At 50.6% G+C, this 22,816-nt stretch overlaps 1 protein-coding gene across 3 annotated transcripts; it reads right to left on the reverse strand.

Annotated features, from left to right (window-relative positions):
- Nucleotides 1–3,001: 3,001 nt before the first annotated feature.
- Nucleotides 3,002–22,816, reverse strand: CES3 (carboxylesterase 3). Of its 3 annotated transcripts, none has more exons than XM_074401967.1 (13): nt 17,312–22,816; nt 15,324–15,528; nt 15,080–15,218; nt 14,773–14,906; nt 14,133–14,286; nt 13,917–14,021; nt 11,317–11,418; nt 10,784–10,924; nt 6,559–6,639; nt 5,369–5,516; nt 4,196–4,345; nt 3,955–4,033; nt 3,002–3,415 (listed from the first exon to the last, which is right to left on the reverse strand). In XM_074401967.1, the coding sequence occupies exons 1-13, from the start codon at nt 17,391–17,393 to the stop codon at nt 3,340–3,342; spliced, it is 1,596 nt and encodes a 531-aa protein (XP_074258068.1). In that variant the 5' UTR covers nt 17,394–22,816; the 3' UTR covers nt 3,002–3,339. The 3 variants fall into 3 exon arrangements, with proteins under 3 accessions (XP_074258068.1, XP_003936327.2, XP_074258067.1); XM_003936278.4 differs by having other exon boundaries at nt 3,366–3,847; nt 17,312–22,815; XM_074401966.1 differs by lacking the exon at nt 11,317–11,418 and having other exon boundaries at nt 3,366–3,847.

Consider the following 22,816-nt stretch of genomic DNA (forward strand, 5'->3'; position numbering starts at 1 on the left):
CTGGAAGCCCACCCTGGTCCCCTCCCTGCTCCCTCTCCCCTCTCCTTCCTCTCCCCTCCCCCAGGCCCCCCTCCTCCATACAACAAATCTGTTCCCGTCACCCCCTGGTTAAAAACTTTCCAGGGCTCTCCACGAGCGTCAAGTCCACGCCCCACTCCCTTGCAGCCCACAAGCCCTCCCACGTTTGCTCTTTGCTGACCTCTCCAGCCCTACAGAGCTTCATTTCCTCCGTACATGTCTTCCTCCAGGCCTCTGCTCCTGTCGCTCCCTCTGCCAGGCACACCCTCCCCCCAACCCCCTACCCTTCCAGTCTTCTACGCTGGTCTGCAAGGTTGAATAACCTCTGTTCATTCTTCAGGTCTCAGCTGAGATGTCCCTCCTTCCCTGTCCCCCAAATCTGGGCTGATCTATATCTCTGTGTCCTCACACTCCTTTGTGTTCCCAATTACACACACATACTGTATTATTGGGGCCTGTTTTTTTTTTTTTTTTTTTTTTTTTTGAGGCAGGGTCTCACTCTGCTGCCCAGGCTGGAGTGCAGGGTCATAAACTCAGGTTACTGCAACCTCTGCCTCCCAGGTTCATGTGATTCTCCTGGCTCAGCCCTCTCTAGTAGCTGGGACTACAGGTGCACACTACCATGCCTTGCTAATTTCTGTATTTTTAGTAGAGATGGGGTTTTGCCATGTTGGCCTGGCTGGTCTTAAACTCCTGACCTCAGGTGATCCACTTGCCTCAGCCTCCCAAAATGCTGGGATTATGGGTGTGAGCCACTGCACCTGGCCAGGGCCTGTCTACTTCTCAGGCTCTACCAGCTTGTGAGGACTAATTTCCTTGGTGGAAGGAATGGGATGAGAACAGCAGGATTTCAATGTCACGTGGAAAACTTGGACTTGTATTAAGAGCTCTAGACAGGGAGCCACCGGAAGATTTCAAGCAGGGGAGTGACATGACTCAGAGCCCTTCTGGCTTTCTGTCTCTCCTTCCTCCCCAAAATGAACTTTCCAGAACACAGCTGGTTCCAGCTGAAAATGAAAATGCTGGCTGGGCATGGTGGCTCATGCCTGCAATCCCAGCACTTTGGGAGGCCGAGGTAGGTGGATCGCCTGAAATCAGGAGTTTGAGACCGGCCTGGCCAACATGTTGAAACCCCGTCTCTACTAAAAATACCAAAAATGATCTGGATGTGGTGGTGGGCGCCTGTAATCCCAGCTACTAGGCAGGCTGAGGCAGGAGAATCTCCTGGACCCAGGAGGTGGAGGTTGCAGTGGGCCAAGATTGTATCATTGCACTTCAGCCTGGGTAGCAAGAGTGAAACTCCTAGCCAGGTGTGGTGGCTCACACCTGTAATCCCATCACTTTGGGAGATCGAGGCAGGTGGATCACCTGAGGTCAGGAGTTCAAGACCAGCCTGACCAACATGGTGAAACCCCGTTTCTACTAAAAATACAAAAAATTAGCCAGGTGTAGTGGTGGACGCCTGTAATCCCAGATATTTGGGAGGCTCGAACCCGGGAGGCGGAGGTTGCAGTGAGTCGAGATTGCACCATTGCACTCCAAGCTGGGTGACAAGAGCAAGATTCCGTCCAAAAAAATAAAATAAATAAAATAAAATAAAAAAGAAAAAGAAAATGCTTTTCATGTACCCATCAGCAGCTAGCAGTCTGACTGAGGAAGGGCATTTGTGGAACTGGAGCTGGTAGGATGGCATAACGGGGCAGGGAAGACTCTGGGATATGTATTGAAATCCAGGTGTTGGCTGGGCACAGAGGCTCACACCTATAATCCCAGTGTTTCGGAAGGTCGAGCCAGGAAGATCATTTAAGGCCAGGAATTTGAGGCCAGTCTGGGCAACATGGTGAGACCCTGTTCCTACAAAAACTAAAAAAATTATCTAGATATGGTGACACTCGCCTGTAGTCCCAGCTACTTGGGAGGCTAAGGTGGGAGGATCGTTTGAGCACAGGAGTTTGAGGCTGCAGTGAGCTACAATCCTGTCACTGCGCACCAGCATGGGCAACAGAGTGGACCCTGTCTCTAAAACAAGAACAAAAACAAACCCAGGTGTTTTAAAGAAGTGGTACATTGATCCTCAAAGAAAGAAATGTTTACTCCCACGCTGAAAACCTCTGGGTGCTTTTCACCTTTTGAAGCCCGAGTGGGTGGGTCACTTCTTTTCTCTGTGACAACAGCCCGACTGATGCCCTGGTCCAGATGTCCCCCCACACCCCAGCCTGTCTTGCTGTGTCTTGGTGGGTGCTCTTTTGGAGCTGTACTGAGCTCCCCAGAAGCTGGCCTCCCCAAGCCAGGAAGGGAGGGAGGACCCAGCACTGGGACTAGGAGCTGGCATCCAGCGCCCTGAGGGGCAGAGCTGGAGCTGGTGAGGGTCAGGTCCGGGTCACACTCGTGGCCTCCTGGATTCTGCTGTCTTGTGCAGGGGCCAGAACTGGACAGCAGAGAGCAGAAGACCCCTCCTACCCCAAGTCCAAGATATTAGTCAGGGGCTAAGGTCTGGTCTAGGCTGGATTCCCTGGTGCCCCAGGGCTTCTCCCATTTCAGGTCCCTGCCACTGGCATGTACCCTTCTGGCCAGGTTGGACAATGTCTGTGGGGGCCTGAGTATGGCTTTGGCACCTGAAGGCTCTGGGTTCAAGTTCAGCAGCCGCTATTCCCATACTCTGTGTTGCTCTCACTCACTCAGCAAACATCCCGTGACTTCAGGTGCTGCCCAATCCTGGTGTGGGTGACATAGTGGGGTTAGGCTGATCCCCACTTTCGGAGAGCTCCTCTGAGTGGGAGACAGACACAGACACAGTGCTAGCCTCGGGTGGACTGTGCTCCAACGGACGCAGACTCTGGGCCACACAGCTCAGAGAAGGTAGGGAAGGCTTCCTGGAGGAGTGAGTCCTCCAAGAAGCTTGAAGAATGGGCTGGTACCTACCATGAAGCAAGTAGGAAAGGGACTTCAGGGAGAGGGAAGAACTTGCACAATGACCCAGAGATGGGAGGCAGCCTGGTGACTTTTCAAAAGAGCACAATGCCAGTCACAGAGCAGCTAACACTTTCAGGAACATTTGACATTTTTTTTAGACAGAGCCTCTCTCTGTCACCCAGGCTGGAATACAGTGGCATGATCTCAGCTCCCTGTAACCTCTGATTCCTGGGTTCAAGCGATTTCCTGCCTCAGCTTCCTGAGTAGCAGGGACTACAGGCAGGCGCCACTGCGCCTTGCTAATTTTTGTATTTTAAGTAGAGACGAAGATTCACCACGTTGGTCAGGCTGGTCTCGAACTCCTGATCTCAAGTGATCCACCTACTTTCACCTCCCAAAGTGCTGGGATTAAAGGCAGGAGCCACCGCGCCGAACCTTCAACATTTTCATAGAGTAATGAGAAGAACCCCAGCAGTCGTAGAAGCTATGGGAAGTAAAAACCATCAAATGTTGTCTTTATATGTGACAGTTTAAAGAGTTTTGGAGTCTGACTTCTTGGGTTCAAATTCCAGCTCTGTGACTTATTAGGTACATGACCAGGGACAAGTTACTTAAACAGGACCCCATGTACACCTGGTTGAGGTTAAAGTCTCAGCAGGGGGAGAAGTGAGCTGTCCTGTTGGGACTGTGCCACCACCCAGCCAAGAAGGTTCAGGTTCGGCCTCAGAGCTCCTCCTGGGCCTTTCTGCCCTGCTTCTGGTGCCATTGTTGAATCTTGCTGGGGAGCGTCTCTGACCAGAAAAGCATGCGGGCCTCCTTAAACTTCTGTCCGACCTGTGGCACTGGGTTGATCTCCAGATATTGTTCCACCTGGTTGAATCGGGGCCAAGGAGGCAAACCCTCGCTATTGGGGTCCCTGGGTGGGAGGAATGAATGAGGATCAAGGCTTACTGTGCTGTCCCCCAGAGGGGCCGATCTGGGCACCCCAGGCCCAAAGCCAGCTATGCCCATTCATTCACTCACCCTGTCCGGGCGAAGTGGGTCCACTGGGCCATCATGGTGAGGCTTAGTTGCTTTTCCTCCTCTGTGGCCTCTGGAAAGGCTGGAAAGGTGACAGGGACAGAACTGAATGAGAGTCAGGTGGGACCTGGAGGGGACCCAAGGGTCCTCGGCGCTGACTAGATACCTCTGTTCCTGCAAGCCCTGCCCAGGCCCCTTGGCGTTTGGCAGCCTAGGGATCACATGTCTGTCTATCTGTCCTCACCCAGGAGGGAGCTTTCATCCATGAGGAAGGGACCTCCAAACACAAAAGCGGTCTCAGCCCCATGATCAGCCTTCACCCAGGCAGGCTTGATCTTCGCAAAGGAACTGGGTCGATGCTGGAACTCATAGAAAAATACAGGGCTCCCAGCATCTACAAAGAAAGGAAGGGATAGGAGTTAGGCATCCACAGCCTGATTCAACCCTGCCTTTGGCAGCACATGCTCAGGATACCACCAATTTCCACGATGATGATCATGACCAAATCTAGCTACAAACATTTACTGGGCGCTTGCTAGGAGTCAGGCACCATTCTGTGTGCTTTCTGTTATCATTTTAATTTAAGGTAATATTTTTAATTTTTGAAGTGGTCTTGCTGTCGACTGCGCTGGAGTGCAGTGGTGTGATCACAGCTCACTGCAGCCTCAGGCTCCCGTGCTCAAGTGATCTTCCCACTTCAGCTTCCCAAGTATCTGGAACTACAGGTGTGCACCACCATGGCCAACTAATTAAAAAAAAAATGTGTAAAAATTGGGGTCAATAGGTTGCCCAGGCTGGTCTTGAACTCCTGGGCTCAAGTGATCCTCTCGCTTCTCCCAAAGTACTGGGATTACAAGAATGAGCCACCCGACTCGCCTGGCTGGTGTCATCATTTATTTAATACCTGTCACAATAGATTAAGTGTATATTAATATAATTAATAGATTTGATTCTATTTTTATTTCCATTTTGCAAAGGAGAAAACGGAGGCACAGAGTGGGTAGGTATCTTGGCCAAGGTCACAATTTTTAAAACTTGGAACTGTTCTGTGTCTGTGTCAGGGATTAGCTACTCGGCTTGGAGGAAGCAAGACTTTTATCTCAGAAGTGCTGAAAGAGGATGAAATCACTCAATTGAGTGAGTCTCTGAGAATTAGTGACAGGCCTGCTGGGTGACCCTTGATGAGCCACTGTACCTCTCTGAGCCTTGATTTTCCTCCTCTGCAAAATTCCCTACTGGAGACACTTCTCATTATTGTGACGCTGCATCCCAGAGAAAGAGGGGTTTCGGGGTGGCAGTGGGCTGTGGGGTGCAAGGCATCAGGAAGTCAGTACCCTCTCATGCCACGTCACCTGTGATGACCCAGCTCCTTCCATCAAGTGGGAGGGATTGAGCAGGTGGCCAGGGACAGGCTTACCTCGAAGGTGTCTTGAAAAACTGAAGGTGGGCGCATTGAAGAGCATGTCACCCATCAATTCCTGGAAGGCCTGGCGTTTGGCTTGTGGATCCAAGTCGCTGCCTAGGTATTCATCTATGATGGTGGGCAGCATCTCAGGGGGCATATCCTGGGGCAGGAGGCTAGGCTTAGGCCTGCTCAGCATGCACAGCTATGGCAGACCCTCCCAAGAAGCCCAGACTCTCCGGTATAGCTTCCCTCAGTTCCCAGGGCTCATGGTCCAGGGAACAGCCAGCTACCTCTCTGCCTCCCTGGGAGTTTGGGATAAGCTGAGGTTTGGAGTCAAGTCCTAGCTCTGCAACCACTGACCTCAAACAGGTGGCTAGACCTCTCTGAAAGTCAGTCTCTGCCAGGTAGCCTATGTGAAGTCCCCAGCAAAGGGTCTGGCCTGGAAGCAGGTGCTCAGTTGAAGTTAACTGGGAAGTAAATGAGAGCAGAAATGATGGAGGCTCCCCTCAGCTCCAGAGGGCAGTGATGAGGTTGTATGAATGGGAAGGGCTCTGGGGCTTCCAAAGAAGGGAAATGTATTAAGATTGAACAGCTCCTGGTATTGAGATCCCAGGTAGACTTCTCAAATGCAACGTCTAGTCTCCTTCTTACAATGGCCCAGGCAAATGGGCAGCAGCATCCCCATTTATAGATGAAGAAATGGGCTTAGAGGGGATTGGATAACTGGGCCAACAGTGGCCTGGGCTGGGATTTGGTCCCAGGTCTATCTGGCTCCACATCTGACAGCTGAGGCTCTGGGGTCAGGCAGAACTGGCTTAACCTCTGCCTCTGCCCCTTCTCCACCATGGCAGCTCAAGCCTCAGTTTCCTCATCTGTAAAATGGGGACAGTGAGAATTCCTCTGCAAAGTGTTGCAATGAGGATTGAGGGAGATGAATGCCTCTCCTAGTGTCGGTGCAGCACAGTCCCTGGCACGTAAATGTGCTCATTAACGGGCAGTTTTATCTTGACAATGATGGTGATGATTTTCCTTTGAGAACCGCATTGACTCATGCCTAAGGAGATTCCCAAGGGAACACAAATGCGGCCGTTAGACCAAGAGGCTTGGTGGTAGTTGGTACTGTGGATGTCGGAAGTAGGAGCAGAGACTGTGCTATTGGATAGGACACCCACTGGCCTCCTCCCTCCTGCCTCTTATCTCACCAGACTGCTCAAGAAGGGTGTCAAGAAAGCCAGCGTGTCCTCCCGGCTCATCTGTTCCATTGTATCCAGGAGACCCCAGCCCTGTGTGGACACCAAGGCCCTCTCAGTGAAGCCTGACCACTGCCCCACCCCCCCCACTCCCATCCCTGGGCAAGTGAGTGTTCACAGCCCTGCACCCAGAAACTCATTATGGAGCCAAATATGGCTGAACCAAGTCCACACACCCAAAAAGATAAAACTGAAATTGGTGGGAGATGGGTATGGGTGGGGGGAGCAGTCCAAATACAACAGGCAAGTGGTTAATGGCAGTATTGTAGAGAACAGAAGAATTTGTTCAACATTTTTTTTTGTTTGAGATGGAGTCTCATTCTGTTGCCCAAGCTGGAATGTGGTGGCACGATCTCGGCTCACTGCAACCTCTACTTCCCAGGTTCAAGTGATTCTGCTGCCTCAGCCTCCTGAGTAGCTGGGACTACATACGTACTAGTAGTAGACGGATGCTAGGCCCCGCTAATTTTTGTATTTTTAATAGAGGTGGGGTTTCGCCATGTAGGCTAGGCTGCTCTCAAGCTCCTGGACTTCAAGTGATCCACCCACCTTGGCCTCTCAAAGTGCTGGGATTACAGTCTGAGTCACTACACCCAGCTAATTTTTTTATATTTTAGTAGAGATGAGGTTTTACCCTGTTGGCCAGGATGGTCTCTAACTCCTGATCTCGTTATCTGCCCACCTTGTACTCCCAAAGTGCTGAGATTATAGGTGTAAGCCGCCATGCCTGGCCCTAAAGTTGCTTTGTTACTAGGCTCTTTGTTAATTTGTAAGAACAGGAACAGAAATTCACAGATTGATAAACAGAAAGTATACACAAAAGGGAATGTTAACCTTCACTAGGAATTAAAGAAATACACAGAAAATTGGCTGGGCGTAGTGAGACTCATGGTTATAATCCCAGCACTTTGGGAGACAGAGGTGGGAAGATTACTTGAGCCTAGGAATTCAAGACCAGCTTGCACAACATAACAAGACTCCATTTCTAAAAAAATAAAAGAAAGAAAGAAAGTTGGGTGTAGTGGCATGCCTACTGAGTAGTCCTGGCTACTCTCTGGAGTGGAAGGATAGGTTGGGTGCAAGAGTTAGAGGCTGCAGTGAGCTGTGATTGAGCCACTGCACTCCAGCCTGGGGAACAGAGCTAGAACTTGTCTCAAAAAAAATGCTCAATATATTTATTTATTTATTTATTATTAATTTTTTTGAGATGGAGTCTTGCTCTTATTGCCCAGGCTGGAGTGCAGCAGCACGATCTTGGCTCACTGCAATCTCTACCTCCTAGGTTCAAACAATTCTGCCTCAGCCTCCCAAGTAGCTGGGATTACAGGCACCCGCCACCACCCTTGGCAATTTTTTTTTTTTTTAAATAGAAATGTCGATATGTGGCCTGGGCTGATGTTGAATTCCTGGGCTCAAGCGATCCATCTGCTTTGGCCTCCCAAAGTGTTGGGATTACAGGCGTGAGCTACCCTGCCTGGCTTACATATTTTACCTTATTTATTTATTTACTAATAAATAAACACATTTGATTGATTGATTGATTGATTGATACAGGGTCTGGCTCTGCTTCCCAGGCTAGAGTGCAGTGCTGAGATCTTGGCTCACTGCAAACTCCATTTCCCAGTTTCAAGCAATCCTCCTGCCTCAGCTTCCTGAATAGCTGGGATTACAGACACCACCACACTTGGTTAAATTTTGTACTTTTAATAGAGATGGGTATTGCCATGTTGGCCAGGCTATTCTCAAACTCCTGACTTCAGGTAATCCACAGAGTGCTACGATTGCAAGCATGAGCCACCATGCCCAGACTGAATCCCCCACTTCTAAGAAACATACAGCAACAAGTCCTGGACACAGCCTTCCATGCCAGGCAGATTTCCCAGGTCCTGGGGGCCAGCCAGGTTGGGGTTCCCTTGGTTTCAGCTGTAAGTTGATGGTGTGGGGTCAAGGCTGCCTGCCAGAGTCTAGGGTATTGACCTGAAAACTTCTACAAGCTTTTTCTTTTCCATTTCTTTTCTTTTCTTTTCTTTTCTTGATGGAGTTTCACTCTTTGTTGCCCAGGCTGGAGTGCAGTGGCACAATCTCAGCTCACCGCAACCTCTACCTCTTGGGTTCGAGTGATTATCCTGCCCCAGCCTCCTGACTAGCTGGGATTACAGGCATGCGCCACCATGCCCAGCTAATTTTGTATTTTTTAGTAGAAATGGGGTTTCTCCATGTTTGTCAGACTGGTCTCAAACTCCTGACCTCAGGTGATCTGCCTACCTTGGCCTCCCAAAGTGTTGGGATTACAGGCATGAGTCACCGCAACAGGCCAATTTTTTTTTTTTTTTTTTTTTTTTTTGGCCAGTGTCTCACTCTGTTGCCCAGGCTGGAGTACAGTAGCACAATCTCAGCTCACTGCAGCCTCTGCCTCCAGGGTTCAAGTGATTCTCATGCCTCAGCCTACTGAGTAGCTGGGATAGTAAGCATGTACCACCATGCCCAGCTAATTTTTGTATTTTTAGTAAAGATGGGGTTTCACCCACCTCAGCCTCCCAAAGGGCTGGGATTACAGGTGTGAGCCACTGTACCCGGCCCAAGCTTTGTCTTTGAGTGTCAAGATTGCATGAGCCTCTGTCTCACATACCAAGGGACCAGTGTGAGGGGATTGATTCCAAAGGGCCAAGTCAGAGGACAAAAGTGTGGACATGAAGATATTCACTACACTATTAGCCTTAGTGGTAAAAACTAGAAGTTGCCAGGGCTGGGCGCCATGGCTTATGCCTATAATCCCAGCACTTTGGGAAGGCAAGGCTGGCAGATCACCCGAGGTCAGGAGTTCGAGACCAGCCTGACCAACATGGAGAAACCTTGTCTCTACTAAAAAAAAAAATACAGGGTGGGCGTTGTGGCACACACCTGTAATCCCAGCACGTTGGGAGGCCCAGGTGGGCAGATCATGAGGTCAGGAGTTAGAGACCAGCCTGGCCAACATGGTGAAATCCTGTCTTTACTAAAAATACAAACAATTAGCTGGGCATGGCGGCACGTGCCTGCAATCCCAGCTACTCAGGAGGCTGAGGCAGAAAAATTGCTGGAACCTGGGAGGCGGAGGTTGCAGTGAGCCAAGGTCATGCCACTACACTTTAGCCTGGGCAACAGTGAGACTCTTCTAAAAAACAAAACAAAACTGAGCATGGTGGTGCATGCCTGTAATCCCAGCTACTCAGGAGACTGAGGCAGGAATCAGTTGAACCCAGGAGGTGGAGGTTGCAGTGAGTCGAGATTGTGCCACTGCACTCCACCCTGGGTGACAAGAGTAAAACTTCTGAAAAAAAAAAAAAAAAAAAAAAAAAAAAAAAAAAAAAAGTTGCCCAAATGCCAAGATGAAGGAACAATGTAACGAAACCCTCCGTTTGTGGAAGGTTCATGGCCATTAAAAGTGATTGCTTGGCTGGTGCAGTGATTCATGCCTGTAATCCCAGCACTTTGGGAGGTCCAGATAGGAGGATTGCTTGAGGCCAGATGCTCTAGATCAGCGTGGGTAACAGAGGGAGACCTGTCTCTACAGAGAAAAAAAAAAAAAATTAGCAGAGTGTGGTGGCACAGACCTGAAGTCCCAGTTACTCAGGAAGCTGGGAGGATCGCTTGGGCCTGAGAGGCCGAGGCAGTGGTGAGTCCTGATCATGCTACTGCACTCCAGCCTGGGCGATGCATCGAGACTTTGTCTCAAAAAAAAAAAGGGATTGCTTTGTCTTAGGGTATCCATCCAATGTGGCAAGGTGGAAAAAAAAAAAAAAGAAGAAAAGTGATTGCTGTGAAGATGGGTAGAAGAATAAGAATGACATAAACAAGATGCTTGGGATGAAAGCACAGCGCTGATACTCTTTCTTGTGGGACGTTCTATGTACCTGCAAAGGACTGGAAGGCACTTCGCTCATGAGGTCCCCAGTGGCTTGATAGCTAAAACCTGAGAGTCTTAGTCAATCGTTCTGGCACAAAGTCATGCTAACCAATCTTATAGAGCCTGATGTATAAACCAGACGCAAAGGTTAGGAACATGCTGCGCAGATCAGCACTGCCCAGGAGGCCATTTTGTGCAAAAGCCTAGTTCCCTAAAAGGAAACATTTGCTAGGGTGGGAGGTACTGGCTGGGGCAGGGCCTTGAAGGGCACAGATGCCGGAGGACACTCACCCTGGGAATGAGCCAGCTGAACTCATGGTTGTTGACACCCATGAGGAAGGGCACCGAGTGGAATTGCTTCTCCTTCAGGAGCTCCTTGGGGCTTTTGGGGAAGACAGTGCCATCGACGGTCAAAGGATAGATAGTAATTTTCTGCAGGAGAAAGCAATGCAGGAGGCGCCCACGTTAGGGCCAAACCTCAAAGGATAGGACCCCAAGAGTCACAGCCATAGGACTGAGTGGCTGAGCCTGGAGGGAAAGTGAAGGGATGGAGATCACCAGGGCTAAGGGGATTGGGGGAAGCGGGAGATCAGGGCAACACATGCTTCCAGTTTCTTTCCTAGAAAGAAACTGGAAACATCCCCCCGCTGCTGTGGGGATGGGGATGGCCCTCAGTTTCTGTCCCCAACCCTTCAGCCCCTTCGCCTCATGAGTGGCTGTCCCCAGCCCCACCTGGGAGAAGACTGCCCCTCTGTTCCTGCAGGGGATGGACAGAACCCCCTCTGTGCCACTGCCCGGCACCATTCCCAAAAAGGTGGCCATACCAGCTTCTTGCTAAGGACTAGCTCTTCTCCTTCCTTCTGCCGAAGGCACTGCACCATCTCAGCTGGGGAGCTGGAGTTGCAGGCCATGGAGTTTGCAATGTTCTGGGGACAGATGAAAGAGTCATGCCTCCCTCCCAGCCACTCAGCCCCCACCTTGCAGCCTTCTGCCTCCCACAGAGAGAGGGTGCATCTGTAGGACAGCTGAGTGTGATGTCACATATCAGCCCCGAGGCTGGTCAGAGACTTGCCACCACCCCTAAGAAGCCCACCCTGCCCTTCAGCTTGGGTGGTCTCAAGGGCCTCTGTGTGTTCTGTATTATACCATAGTGTTATTATCTGGGGAGAATGGGGTGCTGAGTACTTATTACCCTCTAAGAATAATGTCATTATCTATTTGATTTTTGAAGACAGTCTCGCTCTGTCCCCCAGGCTGGAGTGCAGTGGTGTGATCTTGGCCATTGCAACTTCTGCATCTCAGGTTCAAGTGATTCTCCTGCCTCAGCCTTCCAAGTAGCTGGGATTACAGGCATGTACCACCACTCCTGGTTAATTTTTTGTATTTTTGGTAGAGACTGTTTCGCCATGTTGGGTAGGCTGGTCTTAAACTTCAGACCTCAGGTGATCCACCCACCTCGGCCTCTCAAAGTGCTGGGATTGCAGGGATGAGCCCCTGTCCATGGCCTATAGTGTCATCATCTATTAATACCTAATTATATTAGTGCCTGCTATATTACTACTAACTATATTAATAGTTAGGTATCTATTAATACCTAACTATTTTTTAGTCTCCCTCTGTCACCAGGCTGGAGTGCAGTGGTGCGGTCTCGGCTCACTGCAACCTTCACGTCCTGGAGGTTGTTCAAGCAATTCTACTGAATCAGCTTCCTGAGTAGCTGGGACGACAGGCATATACCACCACACCCAGCTAATTTTTGTAATTTTAGTAGAGACAGGGTTTCACCATGTTGGCCAGGATGGTCTTGATCTCTTGATCTCATGATCCACCAACCTTGGCCTCCCAAAGTGCTGGGATTACAGGTGTGAGCCACGGTGGCTGGCCATACCTAACTATTAATACCCACAGCCACAGGTCTATAGAGTCTGTGGAGTAAAACGGAAATGAGACAAGGTTTAGTAAGGAAGGTGTTGCAGCATTTGCTGCAAGTCCGACGGGAAAGGGTGAAGGAAGCTGAGGCTGGAGCAGGGCCAGGGAATGAGTGGAAAGTGAGGCTGGAGGGATAGCTTCAGGACAGCTCACAGGCTGAAAAAACCAAGCCAGGGCATGTGGACATTAGCAGGATTGCTAATATTCTTTTAGGGAGAGAATGGCTGAGCTGGGTTTTTCTTCGGACAGAGGAGAGATGGGGAATGACCTCAGGCCTGTGATCGAGAAAATCTCTCTTGGCCATGGGGAGGGGATGGGTTGGGGAGGCTGAGAGGTGGATGCTGTTTTCTATACAAGAGTCAACATGCCTGGCTGAGGGTGGTGCCTTACGCTTGTAATCCCAGCATTTTGGGAGGCTGAGGTGGGCAAATCACCAGATCAGGAATTTGAGACCAGCCTGGCCAACATGGTGAAACCCCGTCCCTACTAAAAATACAAAAATTAGCCGGGCTTGGTGGCCAGCACCTGCAATCCCAGCTACTCGGGAGGCTGAGGCAGAAGAATCGCTTGAACCCGGGAGGCAGAGGTTGCAGTGAGCTGATTTTGCACCACTGCACTCCAGCCTTGGAGAGCTGTGAGATTCCATCTAAAAAAAAAAGTCAACATACCCATGTTGAGGTTCCAGAATCATTTTGTATCCAGTGATTAAGATGCCCAGCCCACTCTGCCTTGGCTGCCATCTGGGGCCAGGTGAGGGCACTGACCCAGCCTTCCAAATCCTGCTCACATTACCCCCCTCTCCCCTCCATGGCTCTATTTCTGTTCTATCCTGTCCTCTGCCCTGGACTCTGCCCTGGCCATTTCACTGGCCTCTTGGTCTTCAGGATGACTCTCTCCAACCCATCTTCTACTCCAAGTAGCTCAACCTTGCCTTGCTCGGCTTGTTCCTGGCCTCTGGATAGAGTCCAGATTCCCAGCCTGGCCCCCACTTCTCCAGCGCCTTCAGTTCCTGCCCTGTCCCCTAACCTGAGAGCTTGCTGCTGCAGGACCTGCCACTCTGTCCCACAATTGCAGCCTTTGCAGGTGCAGTTCCCGCTGTGGCTTCCCCTGGCTTCTCTTCACAAAGCATTACAATGAGGATCTAGGGTGGGGATCCAGAGCCTGAATGGAGACCTCTCAGGCAGCAGGTGGCTGGGAATGGAGACCCACTCCACCATGGTGCTTGGGGCAGAGAGGGGTGCTCCTGAAGACCCCACTTGGAGAAAGGGCCAATGATAATGTGCTTCAGGGTGGCCTCCTTCAGGAAGCCCTCCCTGACTGCCCACATGCTGGAATGCAGCAGTTGTTTCCTCTGATTTTCCTTTATCCTAGTGGGCTTGTCTTTGCTAACAGAGAGCTCCCTGCCAGCAGTCCCCGCTACTCTGAGACCCCAGGGCCAGCACAGAGTGGGGTATGGGAGGCACACATAGAATAAGAGAGGGAAGGAAATGCAGACCTGAGCCAGGGGCCAGTGGTGAGACTTCATTATCCCTGGCATGGTGATGACCCCGCTCTGTGTGATGACTCTGTGGAACAGCCCCGAAGCCACTGGGGACAGGACCTGAGTGCAGTGGAGAGAGCAGGTGGCTGTCAGAGGAGGGCAGAGGAGCTGGGAGGTCTGAGGGCACAGGACCCCTCCTGATCACATTGCTGGGTCCCTGTCATGACTCACCAGGCCAGAGGCAATGATTCCACCAGCGGATCCACCAAAGATGGTGACACAGTTGAGGTCACCCCCGAAGGGGGTGATGTTTCCCTGCACCCAGCGCAGAGCAGCCACCACATCTAGGAAGCCCTGGTTGCCAGGTGCATGCTCATCCCCGGTGCTGGGGGCAGGGTGGGGCAAAGGTTAGTTCAGCCTGGCTCCTCGCCAGCCTCTGTAGGTTTGCTTGGAATCAGCCACCAGGATGCCAGGCCCTCCTCTGCTCCCCAGGTCTGGCCTGACTGGGAGCCATGCTTGGCATCTACATGCCCAGCACGTGGTATAGGCAGGTGTGGCTGAATGGCCAGCCAGGATTGGTTCTCATGGCTGCCAGAGCCTGTTGCTCTTTGTCCCATATCCTGCTGGAACCTGGGCTCCAGCCTCGAAATCAATGACCTCTGCCCAAGGGACCACATTTGCTGTATACTTCTGGCTTTGGCTGGACCCCTCTCCCGGGGTGGAGGCTTAGGGAGTGCCCTTCTCTGCCCCAGACAGCATGGGTAAGGAGCCTTCCATTCAGGATCTGGACCCCAGCCTAGATCCCCAGGTGCTCTGGTGAGCTGGCTTCTCCCCGGTGCAGGGAGTGCTCTGGCCAGCCCTGCCATCTCACCTGAAGAAGCCAAGGACCCCGAGGCGGTACTGGACGGTAACCACGACCACATCCCCATAGGCAGCCAGGGCCGATCCATCATAGGAGGAGGCAGCGCCAATTGCCAGAGAGCCTCCATGGAACCATACCATGACCTGCAGAGGTGGCCATGGGGCAGTGACTCCCAAGCTCTTGGGACCTCAGCTACCCACCTGCCAGCCCAGGGCATTCTCAGAACCTCTAGGGTGGTTTGGAAACTGGGACGGGGAGGGGACAGGGGGGCAGAGTGGAGCTGGATCAGGTGGACAGGGCCCTCTGGGTAGCCCACCGGCCTCCTGGCCCATATGGTGGCCTCAGCTGGGCTGTAGATGTTGAGGACCAGGCAGTCCTCCGAAACAGAGAAGATCTGATGTTTTCCGTTGAGCATAAATCTGTTGTTGTTCATTCTCTCCACATCTTGCAGGCACCTGTGGCCAAGGACAGGCCTGAGGTCCAGCTGTTCAGCCCCACAAGCCCCAGCTGCAGGATTCCTCACAGCCTGGCTGTTTGCCACCTCCACCACCACTACTCACATTGGGGGCGCAGTGCTGGCATCCCGCACACCCTCCCAGGGCTGTGCTGGGGATGGGGCTGAGAACCGGTCAGGGCCTAGTGGCGCCCGGGCAAATGGAATGCCCAGGAAGACATTCACAAGGCGGTCTGTGCCCTTCACGCCCACCTGCCGGCCTCGCACACGGCCCAGGGTGGTATCTACTTCAGGTTGAGCAACTTCAGGCCCTGAGGGAAGGACAGAGGGGTCATGGGGTGAGTTTGCAGCCTCCATGAGGGGAAGGAGTGAAAGACAGACACTCAGGCTGTTCTCAGTACTTACCACACAGCACCTTGGTAACCTTGCCAGCAACTTGCTGAGCCTGGTCTTAGGTTGACTCCCAACTTCCTCTTCTCTGCCTGCCCAAGAGGCACCACCACTCCACTCCAGGCCAGATCGGGCCTGCCACTGGAGCCTTGAGCCTCGGGACCAGCCACTTCCCATTTGCTTGTTTTTTTTTGTTTTTGTTTTTTTTGAGACAGGGTCTAGCTTTGTTGCCCAAGCTGGAGTGCAGCGGCACAATCTCAGCTCACTGCAATTTCTGACTCTTGGGTTCAAGTGATTAGAGTCTCAGCCTCTCAAGTAGCTGGGATCACAGGCACACACTACAATGCCTGGGTAATTTTTGTATTTTTAGTAGAGATGGAGTTTCACCATGTTGTCCAGTCTGGTCTTGAACTCCTGACCTCAAGTAATCTACCACCTGGCCCTCCCAAAGTGCTGGGATTGTAGGCATGAGCCATCACACCTGGCCCAGAATTATTTTCCTAAAAATAGAGAAGGAGTCTCACTATGTTGCACAGACTGGTCTCAAATGCCTAGGCTCAAGCAATCCTCCCACCTCGGCCTCCCCAAGTGCCGGGATTACAAGCGTGCACCATCATGCCCAGCTGGCACCATGTTTCTTGTGCGACCTGTAGAACTGTGGGTCAAATAAGCCTCTTTTCTTTGTGAATTGTCCAGCTTCATGTATTCTTTTACAACAACACAAACAGACTAAGACCAGAGGACCACCTCTCCCAGGGCTAGACAATGCCTAGACATAGGAGGCAGCTCCCTAGGGAGTTGGAATTGGCAGGCAACTCTCTAGGGAGCAAATGCAAAACAGTCCAGAGCCATCCCCCAACCACCTCCTGTATACAGCTCTCAGCTCCTGGCTACCATCCACAGGCCCTAATCACCCTAGAGCCAGGGACCAGGAAGCTGGGGACAGCCCCTTTGCCTCAGAGCCTACTGCCAATCCTACACCTGTCTAGCCTGCCTTGCCTATTCCTTCCTGCAGAAACTATGGCAAAGGGGCTTGCCCACATTTTCCCCCTGCTCCCTCTGCCTCCTGGTTGACGCCACCTGGTGCTTCCCTCTGTGGCCCTGTGTGCCATGGCCTGCTTCCTGTTCACAGAGAACTGTGAGCGAACTCCTTCTCTGGTGATAGTCATCTGGATATCTACTTGTCTTACTACACTTGATTAAAACAAATCTCAGGCCCCCTTAAAACATAAAGACAGGCTGGGCACGGTGGCTCATGCCTGCAATCCCAGCACTTTGGGAGGCCAAGGTGGGTGGATCAGCTGAGATCAGGCATTTGAGACCAGCCTGGCCACATGGTGAAACCCCATCTCTACTAAAAATACAAAAATTAGCTGTGCATGGTGGCAGGTGCCTGTCATCCCAGCTACTCAGGAGGTTGAGTCAGGAGAATCGCTGGAACCCAGGATTCAGAGGTTGCAGGGAGCCGAGATTGCATCATTGCACTCCAGCCTGGGTGACAAGAGTGAAACTCTGTCTCAAAAACAACAACAACAACAACAAACATAACAAGAGCAAATCCCCTGCCCAGAGAGAATGCACAACCCCTGCACTGTCTCCAAACAGGACTCTTTCCTGAGCGGGCTGCCCACTGCTCCCTGTCCCTGTCTCACTCTTGACTCCTCCATACCAAGTCCCCCTGCAGGCCCAACAGGTGTGTCTTACCACGGGCTGTGGCAAGGCATGCCAGGAGCAGACAGGCCACCCCGACCAGGACCCCAGACTCCACTCTCACTGTTGTCTCCATTCTCCTTACAACTGGTTGGACAGAAGCTTCAGAAAGTGGAATGAGGTCCCTGCCCTTTGTCACCACCAATCTCTAAAGGGCAGTGTTGTTAACCTCCATGGACAGCCCCACCTAGTTGGTGGCCAGCCCCTGGACCCAGTGCCTCGTCCTCAGGCTGAGTCAGAGGCAGGGCTGGATGAGTGCCCGGCAGAGACTGGATGATGATAGCCCTCCCCCATCCACTGTTTCCAAATTCCAGCTCTCCTGACTTGATCTCCATGAAATCCTGTGCGTTCATTCCAAGATGCCCACATCACTGACCCAAAGAATTGGTGGCCAGTGACCCTGGGGTGCCACTTTGAGTGGACAGTCCAGCCTTGGGTGAGAGCTTCATATGGTTTGGATGTTTTGTCCCCTCCAAATCTCATGTTGAAATGTGACTTTCAGGCCAAGCGTGGTGGCTCACACTTGTAATCTCAGCACTTTGGGAGGCCAAGACGGGTGTATCACTGAAGGTTGGGAGTTTGAGACCAGTCTGGTCAACATGGTGAAACCCGTGTCTACTACAAATACAAAAAATTTAGCTGGGCATGGTGGTGGGTGCATGTAATCTCAGCTACTCAGGAGGCTGAGATGAGAATTGCTTGAACCTGGGAGGTGGAAGTTGCAGTGAGCTGGATCACGCCACTGCATTCCAGCCTGGGCAATAGAACCAGACAAAAAAAGCAATGTGACCTTCAGTGTTGGAGGTGGGTCTAGTGGGAGGGAATTAGATCATGGGAGTAGATCTCTCATGAATGACTTGGTGCAGTCCTCCTGGTAATGAGTGAGTTCTCTATAAATTCACTTAAGATCTGGTTGTTTATATTTTATTTTATTTATTTTGGAGACAGTTTCACTCTTTTTGCCCAGGCTGGAGGGCAGTGGTGCAATCTCAGCTGACTGCAACCTTTGTTTCCTGGGTTCAAGCGATTCTCTTGCCTCAGCTGCCTGAGTAGCTGGGATTACAGGCACCTGCCTTCATGCCCAGCTAATTTTTGTATTTTTAGTAGAGATGGAGTTTCACCATGTTGGCCAGGTTGGTCTCAAACGCCTGACCTCAGGTGATCCACCCGCCTCGGCCTCCCAAAGTGCTGGATTACAGGCATGAGCCGCCGCACCCAGCTGAAGATCTGGTTGTTTAAAAGAGCCAGGTAGGGAGTGCAATGGCTCATGCCTGTAGTCCCAGCACTTTGGGTGGCTGAGGCAGGCAGATCACGAGGTCAAGAGATCGAGACCATCCTGACCAACATAGTGAAACTCCATCTCTATTAAAAATACAAAAATTAGCTGGGTGTGGTGCCATGTGCCTGTGGTCCCAGCTACTCAGGAGGCTGAGGCAGGAGAATCGCTTGAACCCAGGAGGTAGAGGTGCATGGAGCCAAGATCATGCCACTGCACTCCAGCCTGGCAACAGAGCAAGACTCCAACTCAAAAGGGAAAAAAAAAAAAAAAAAAAAAAAAAGAGTCTGGCAGCCTGGGTCAGTGGCTCATGTCTGAAATCCGAGCACTTTGGGAGGCCAAGGTGGGTTGGCAGATCACTTGACCCCAGGAGTTCCAGACAAGCCTAGGCAACATGGTGAAACCCTATTTCTACAAAAGATACAGAAATTAGCTGGGCATGGTGGTACACGCCTGTAGTCCCAGCTATTTGGGAGGCTGAGGCAGGAGGATCAATTGAGGCCAGGGAGTCAAGGCTGCAGTGAGCTGTGATGGCCTGGGCAACAGGGCAAGACCCTGCCTCAAAAAATGAAAGAAAAAATACAAAAGAACCTGGCATTTCTCTTGCTCTCTCTCTCGCCATGTGATGACATCTGCCACATTATAAGCTTTCTAAGGCCTCAACAGAAGCTAAGCAGATGCTGGCAATATGCTTGTACAGCCTGCAGAACTGCAAGGCAAAGTAACCTCTTTTTTTCTTTCTTTCTTTTTTTTTTTAAAATAAACAACCCAGCTAAGTCCTTTTTGTTTGTTTGTTTGTTTGTTATGGAGACTGAGTTTTGCTGTTGTTGACCAAGCTGGAGTGCAATTTTACAATCTTGGCTCACCACAACCTCAGCATCCCGTGTTCAAGCAATTTTCCTGCCTCAGCCTTCTGAGTAGCTAGAATTACAGGTGTCCACCCCCATGTCCAACTATTTGTGTGTGTGTGTGTATTTTCAGTAGAGACAGGGTTTCACCATGTTGGCCAGGCTGGTCTCAAACTCCTGACCTCTGGTGATCCACCCACCTTGGCATCCCAGAGTGCCAGGATTACAGGTGTGAGCCATCACGCCCGGCCCCAGGTATTTCTTTATACCAATGCAAAATGGACTAATGCATGGCAGGTGTCCAGTCTTGCCTACTAGTTCTGTGCCTGAGCCTTGATGTGGGGTTGGGGAAACTGATGTTGATTTTTTTCTTAAATTGAGGTGAAATTCACATACAATTAACTATTATAAAGCATACAATTCAGTGGCAATTAGTAGATTCCAAATATTACACAACTACCACATTTCTAGACACAAAACATTTTCATCACCCCAGCAAAAACACTTCATAACCATTAAAGGCTGGGCACGGTGGCTTGCACCTGTAATCCCAGCAATTTGGGAGGACGAGGTGGGGCAAATCACCTGAGGTCAGGAGTTTGAGACCAGCCTGGCCAACATGGTGACAGCCCATCTCTACTAAAAATACAAAAATTAGCCAGGTGTGGTGGTGTGCACCTGTAATCTCAGCTACTCAGGAGGCTGAGGCAGGAGAATTGCTTGAAACCAGGAGGCAGAGGTTGCAGTGAGCCACAATTGAGCCACTGCACTCCAACCTGCGCAGAGGGAAACTCGGTCTCACAAAAACAAAACAAAACACTTTGTAACATTTAAAAAATAATCATTACCCGTTCCACCTGATTACCACTAATTTGCTATGATTTACCTATTCCAGATATATCATATAAAAACAATTATACAGACCAGGAATGGTGGCTCATGCCTATAATCTAGGCACTTTGGGAAGCCAAGTTGGGAGTATCACTTGAGGCCAGGAGTTTGAGACCAGCCTTGGCAACAATATTGAGAACTTGTCCCTACAAAAAAAAAAATATAAAGAATCATACAGTAAGTGATGTTTTTTGTGTGGCTTCTTCCACTTAGCATAATGTTTTTGAGGTTCATCCAAATTGTAGCAGGTATCAGTTTTTTTTTTTTTTTTGAGACAGAGTTTCACTCTTGTTGCCCAGGCTGGAGTGCAATGGTGTGATCTCGGTTCACTGCAACCTCCACCTTTTGGGTTCAAGTGATCTCCTGCCTCAGCCTCCCAAGTAGCTGGGACTACAGGAATGTGCCACCATGCTTGGCTAATTTTGTATTTTTAGTAGAGACGGGATTTCACCATGTTGATCAGACTGGTCTCGAACTCCTGACCTCAGCCCCCCAAAGTGCTGGCATTACAGGCATGAGCCACTGCGCCTGGCCAGGTATCAGTAGTTTTTATGGCTGAATGATATTCCATTGTATGGCTATACCATAATTTGCTTATCCACCTGTTCACTGATGGGCATTTGAGTCATTTCCACCTTTTGACTATTATGAATAATGCTTCTATAAACATTTTTGTACAAGTTTCTGTGTGGAACTGTGTTTTCATTTCTCTTGGGTTTTGGAGTTGAATTCCTGCGTCATAATTTTATGTTTAACATTTTGAAAACGAACAGCCTGTTTTCCACTGCAGTTAGATGATGGTCCTGTAAAGCCTCAAAACTCTGGACCTGAGCAGCTCTGCCTTGGGCCCCAGGACTGCGGATGCACAGGGCGTATGTTGGGGGTGATTTTCTCATAGAGGTCCACTCTCTTGGAGAATCCTCAGTAACAAGAGAAGCAGGACACTGCCCCCAAGTGGCTTTGAGACTCTTGGGCAGGGGAAACTGAGGTCTGCAGGTGGGGCTGGTGGTGGTGCAGCTACTCAGGAGCTGAGGTGGAGGATCCCTTGAGCCTAGAATGTTGAGACTGCAGTGAGCTGTGATCATGTCACTGCACTCCAGCCTGAGCTACAGAGCAAGACCCTGTCAGAAAGAAAGAAGAAAGAAAGAAAGAAGGAAACAAAGAGAGATAGAGAAAAAAGAAAAGGAGAAAGGAGAGATAAAAAAGAAAGAAAAACAGAAGAAAGAAAAAGAAGAGAGATAAAGAACAAAGAAAAAGAAAAAGAAGAAAGAAAAGAGAAAAAGAGAAAGAAAGAAAAAGAGAAAGAAAAAGAAAGAAAAAAGAAGGATGGAAGGAAGGAGAAAAGAAGGAGATCGAGAAAGAAAAAGAAAGGAGAGGAGAGGCTTGGAACCAGAGTGGATAGAAGCCCCCTCTTGACCAGGGTGCGGATCTGCAGGGCATTCGTCTGCTGGCTTAGGAGGTTCCCACTCCAAGTGGGGGGCAGGACTCACTTCTGGGCCTCAGTATCAAGGACACGGCTGGCTGGGAGTAGGCAGTGGGAGGATGTATAGATATTTGCTTGCCCCGTGAAGGACAGAGTGGAGGTTATGCCTAAACACGATGCCAGCTCTAGCTGGCACCCAGAGCTGAAGAGAAAGCCTTTAGGATGAAACTTCCCTTCTGCCAAAATAACTAGTGCCAGCTGGGCATTGTGGCACAATTCTGTAGTCCCAGTTATTCAGGAAGCTGAGGCAGGAGGATTACTTGAGCCCAGGAGCTTGAGGCCAGCTTCGGCAACATAGTAAGACTCTGTCTCTAAAAAAATAATCAGTAAAAAGCCATTGCAGCTTCCTGAATATTCCCCAGCAGCCTGGGGTGGGGTGCTCTGCTTTTCAGAGCTGCTTCCAGACCTTCATCCTTCCCTCCTTCTCCTTCCTCTTCTTGTTCCCATCGCAACCCCACCACCCCTGAGCCACACCCTCTTGATCAATTGCTGAAAATTTTAGCACCTGGCTCTGGCATGCTTTCTACCTTTGACACTCACATCAAGGCACTTGGATCTCTTCTCCACCCACAATCTTGCCTTCCACCTTCAGGTGTAGATGCTGTCAGGACAGAGCTCCATCTGCTCCCAAGGCCAAGTTTTCCAACTCCGTGCAGCTAGGTTTGCCCTCCCTCCTAGCGTGGTGGATGTGACTACCAGGGCCAGGACTAGGGTGAAACAGGCCAGCAAAGTGCCCAGGGCATAAAAGTTAAAGAGGCACTCACCCCCAGGGTCATACCAGTAGAGGGTCGGCACCTGAGAGTGAGTGCCTTCTAAATTTTACATTTGCTTGTCTTGCTTTAGTCCCAGCTCTGGGACCTACCCATGGACACCAGGCCCTGGTCCCCTCCCTCCTCCTCAGGGTTGTCTCTTTGGCAGTGGCAGCCCTCCCATCAGCTGCAAATACAGCTTCTGTGTAAATGCAACCATACAAAGCCTGTCTTGACCTACTTTGCCCTCTA

The sequence above is a fragment of the Saimiri boliviensis genome, chromosome 1 (assembly GCF_048565385.1).
Source record: "Saimiri boliviensis isolate mSaiBol1 chromosome 1, mSaiBol1.pri, whole genome shotgun sequence".
NCBI lineage: Eukaryota > Metazoa > Chordata > Mammalia > Primates > Cebidae > Saimiri > Saimiri boliviensis.

Bases quoted from the DNA above. Each gene is read 5' to 3' on its own strand.
- CES3 (XM_003936278.4), bottom strand. From the start codon at position 17,393: ATGGAGACAACAGTGAGAGTGGAGTCTGGGGTCCTGGTCGGGGTGGCC. The intron at 15,219-15,323 runs GTGAGTAGTGGT...CCTTGGCCACAG, and splicing joins GCCAGCACTGCGCCCCCAAT to GTGCCTGCAAGATGTGGAGA. The intron at 6,640-10,783 runs GTGAGTGTCCTC...GTGTCCACACAG, and splicing joins TCAGCTGGCTCATTCCCAGG to GGCTGGGGTCTCCTGGATAC.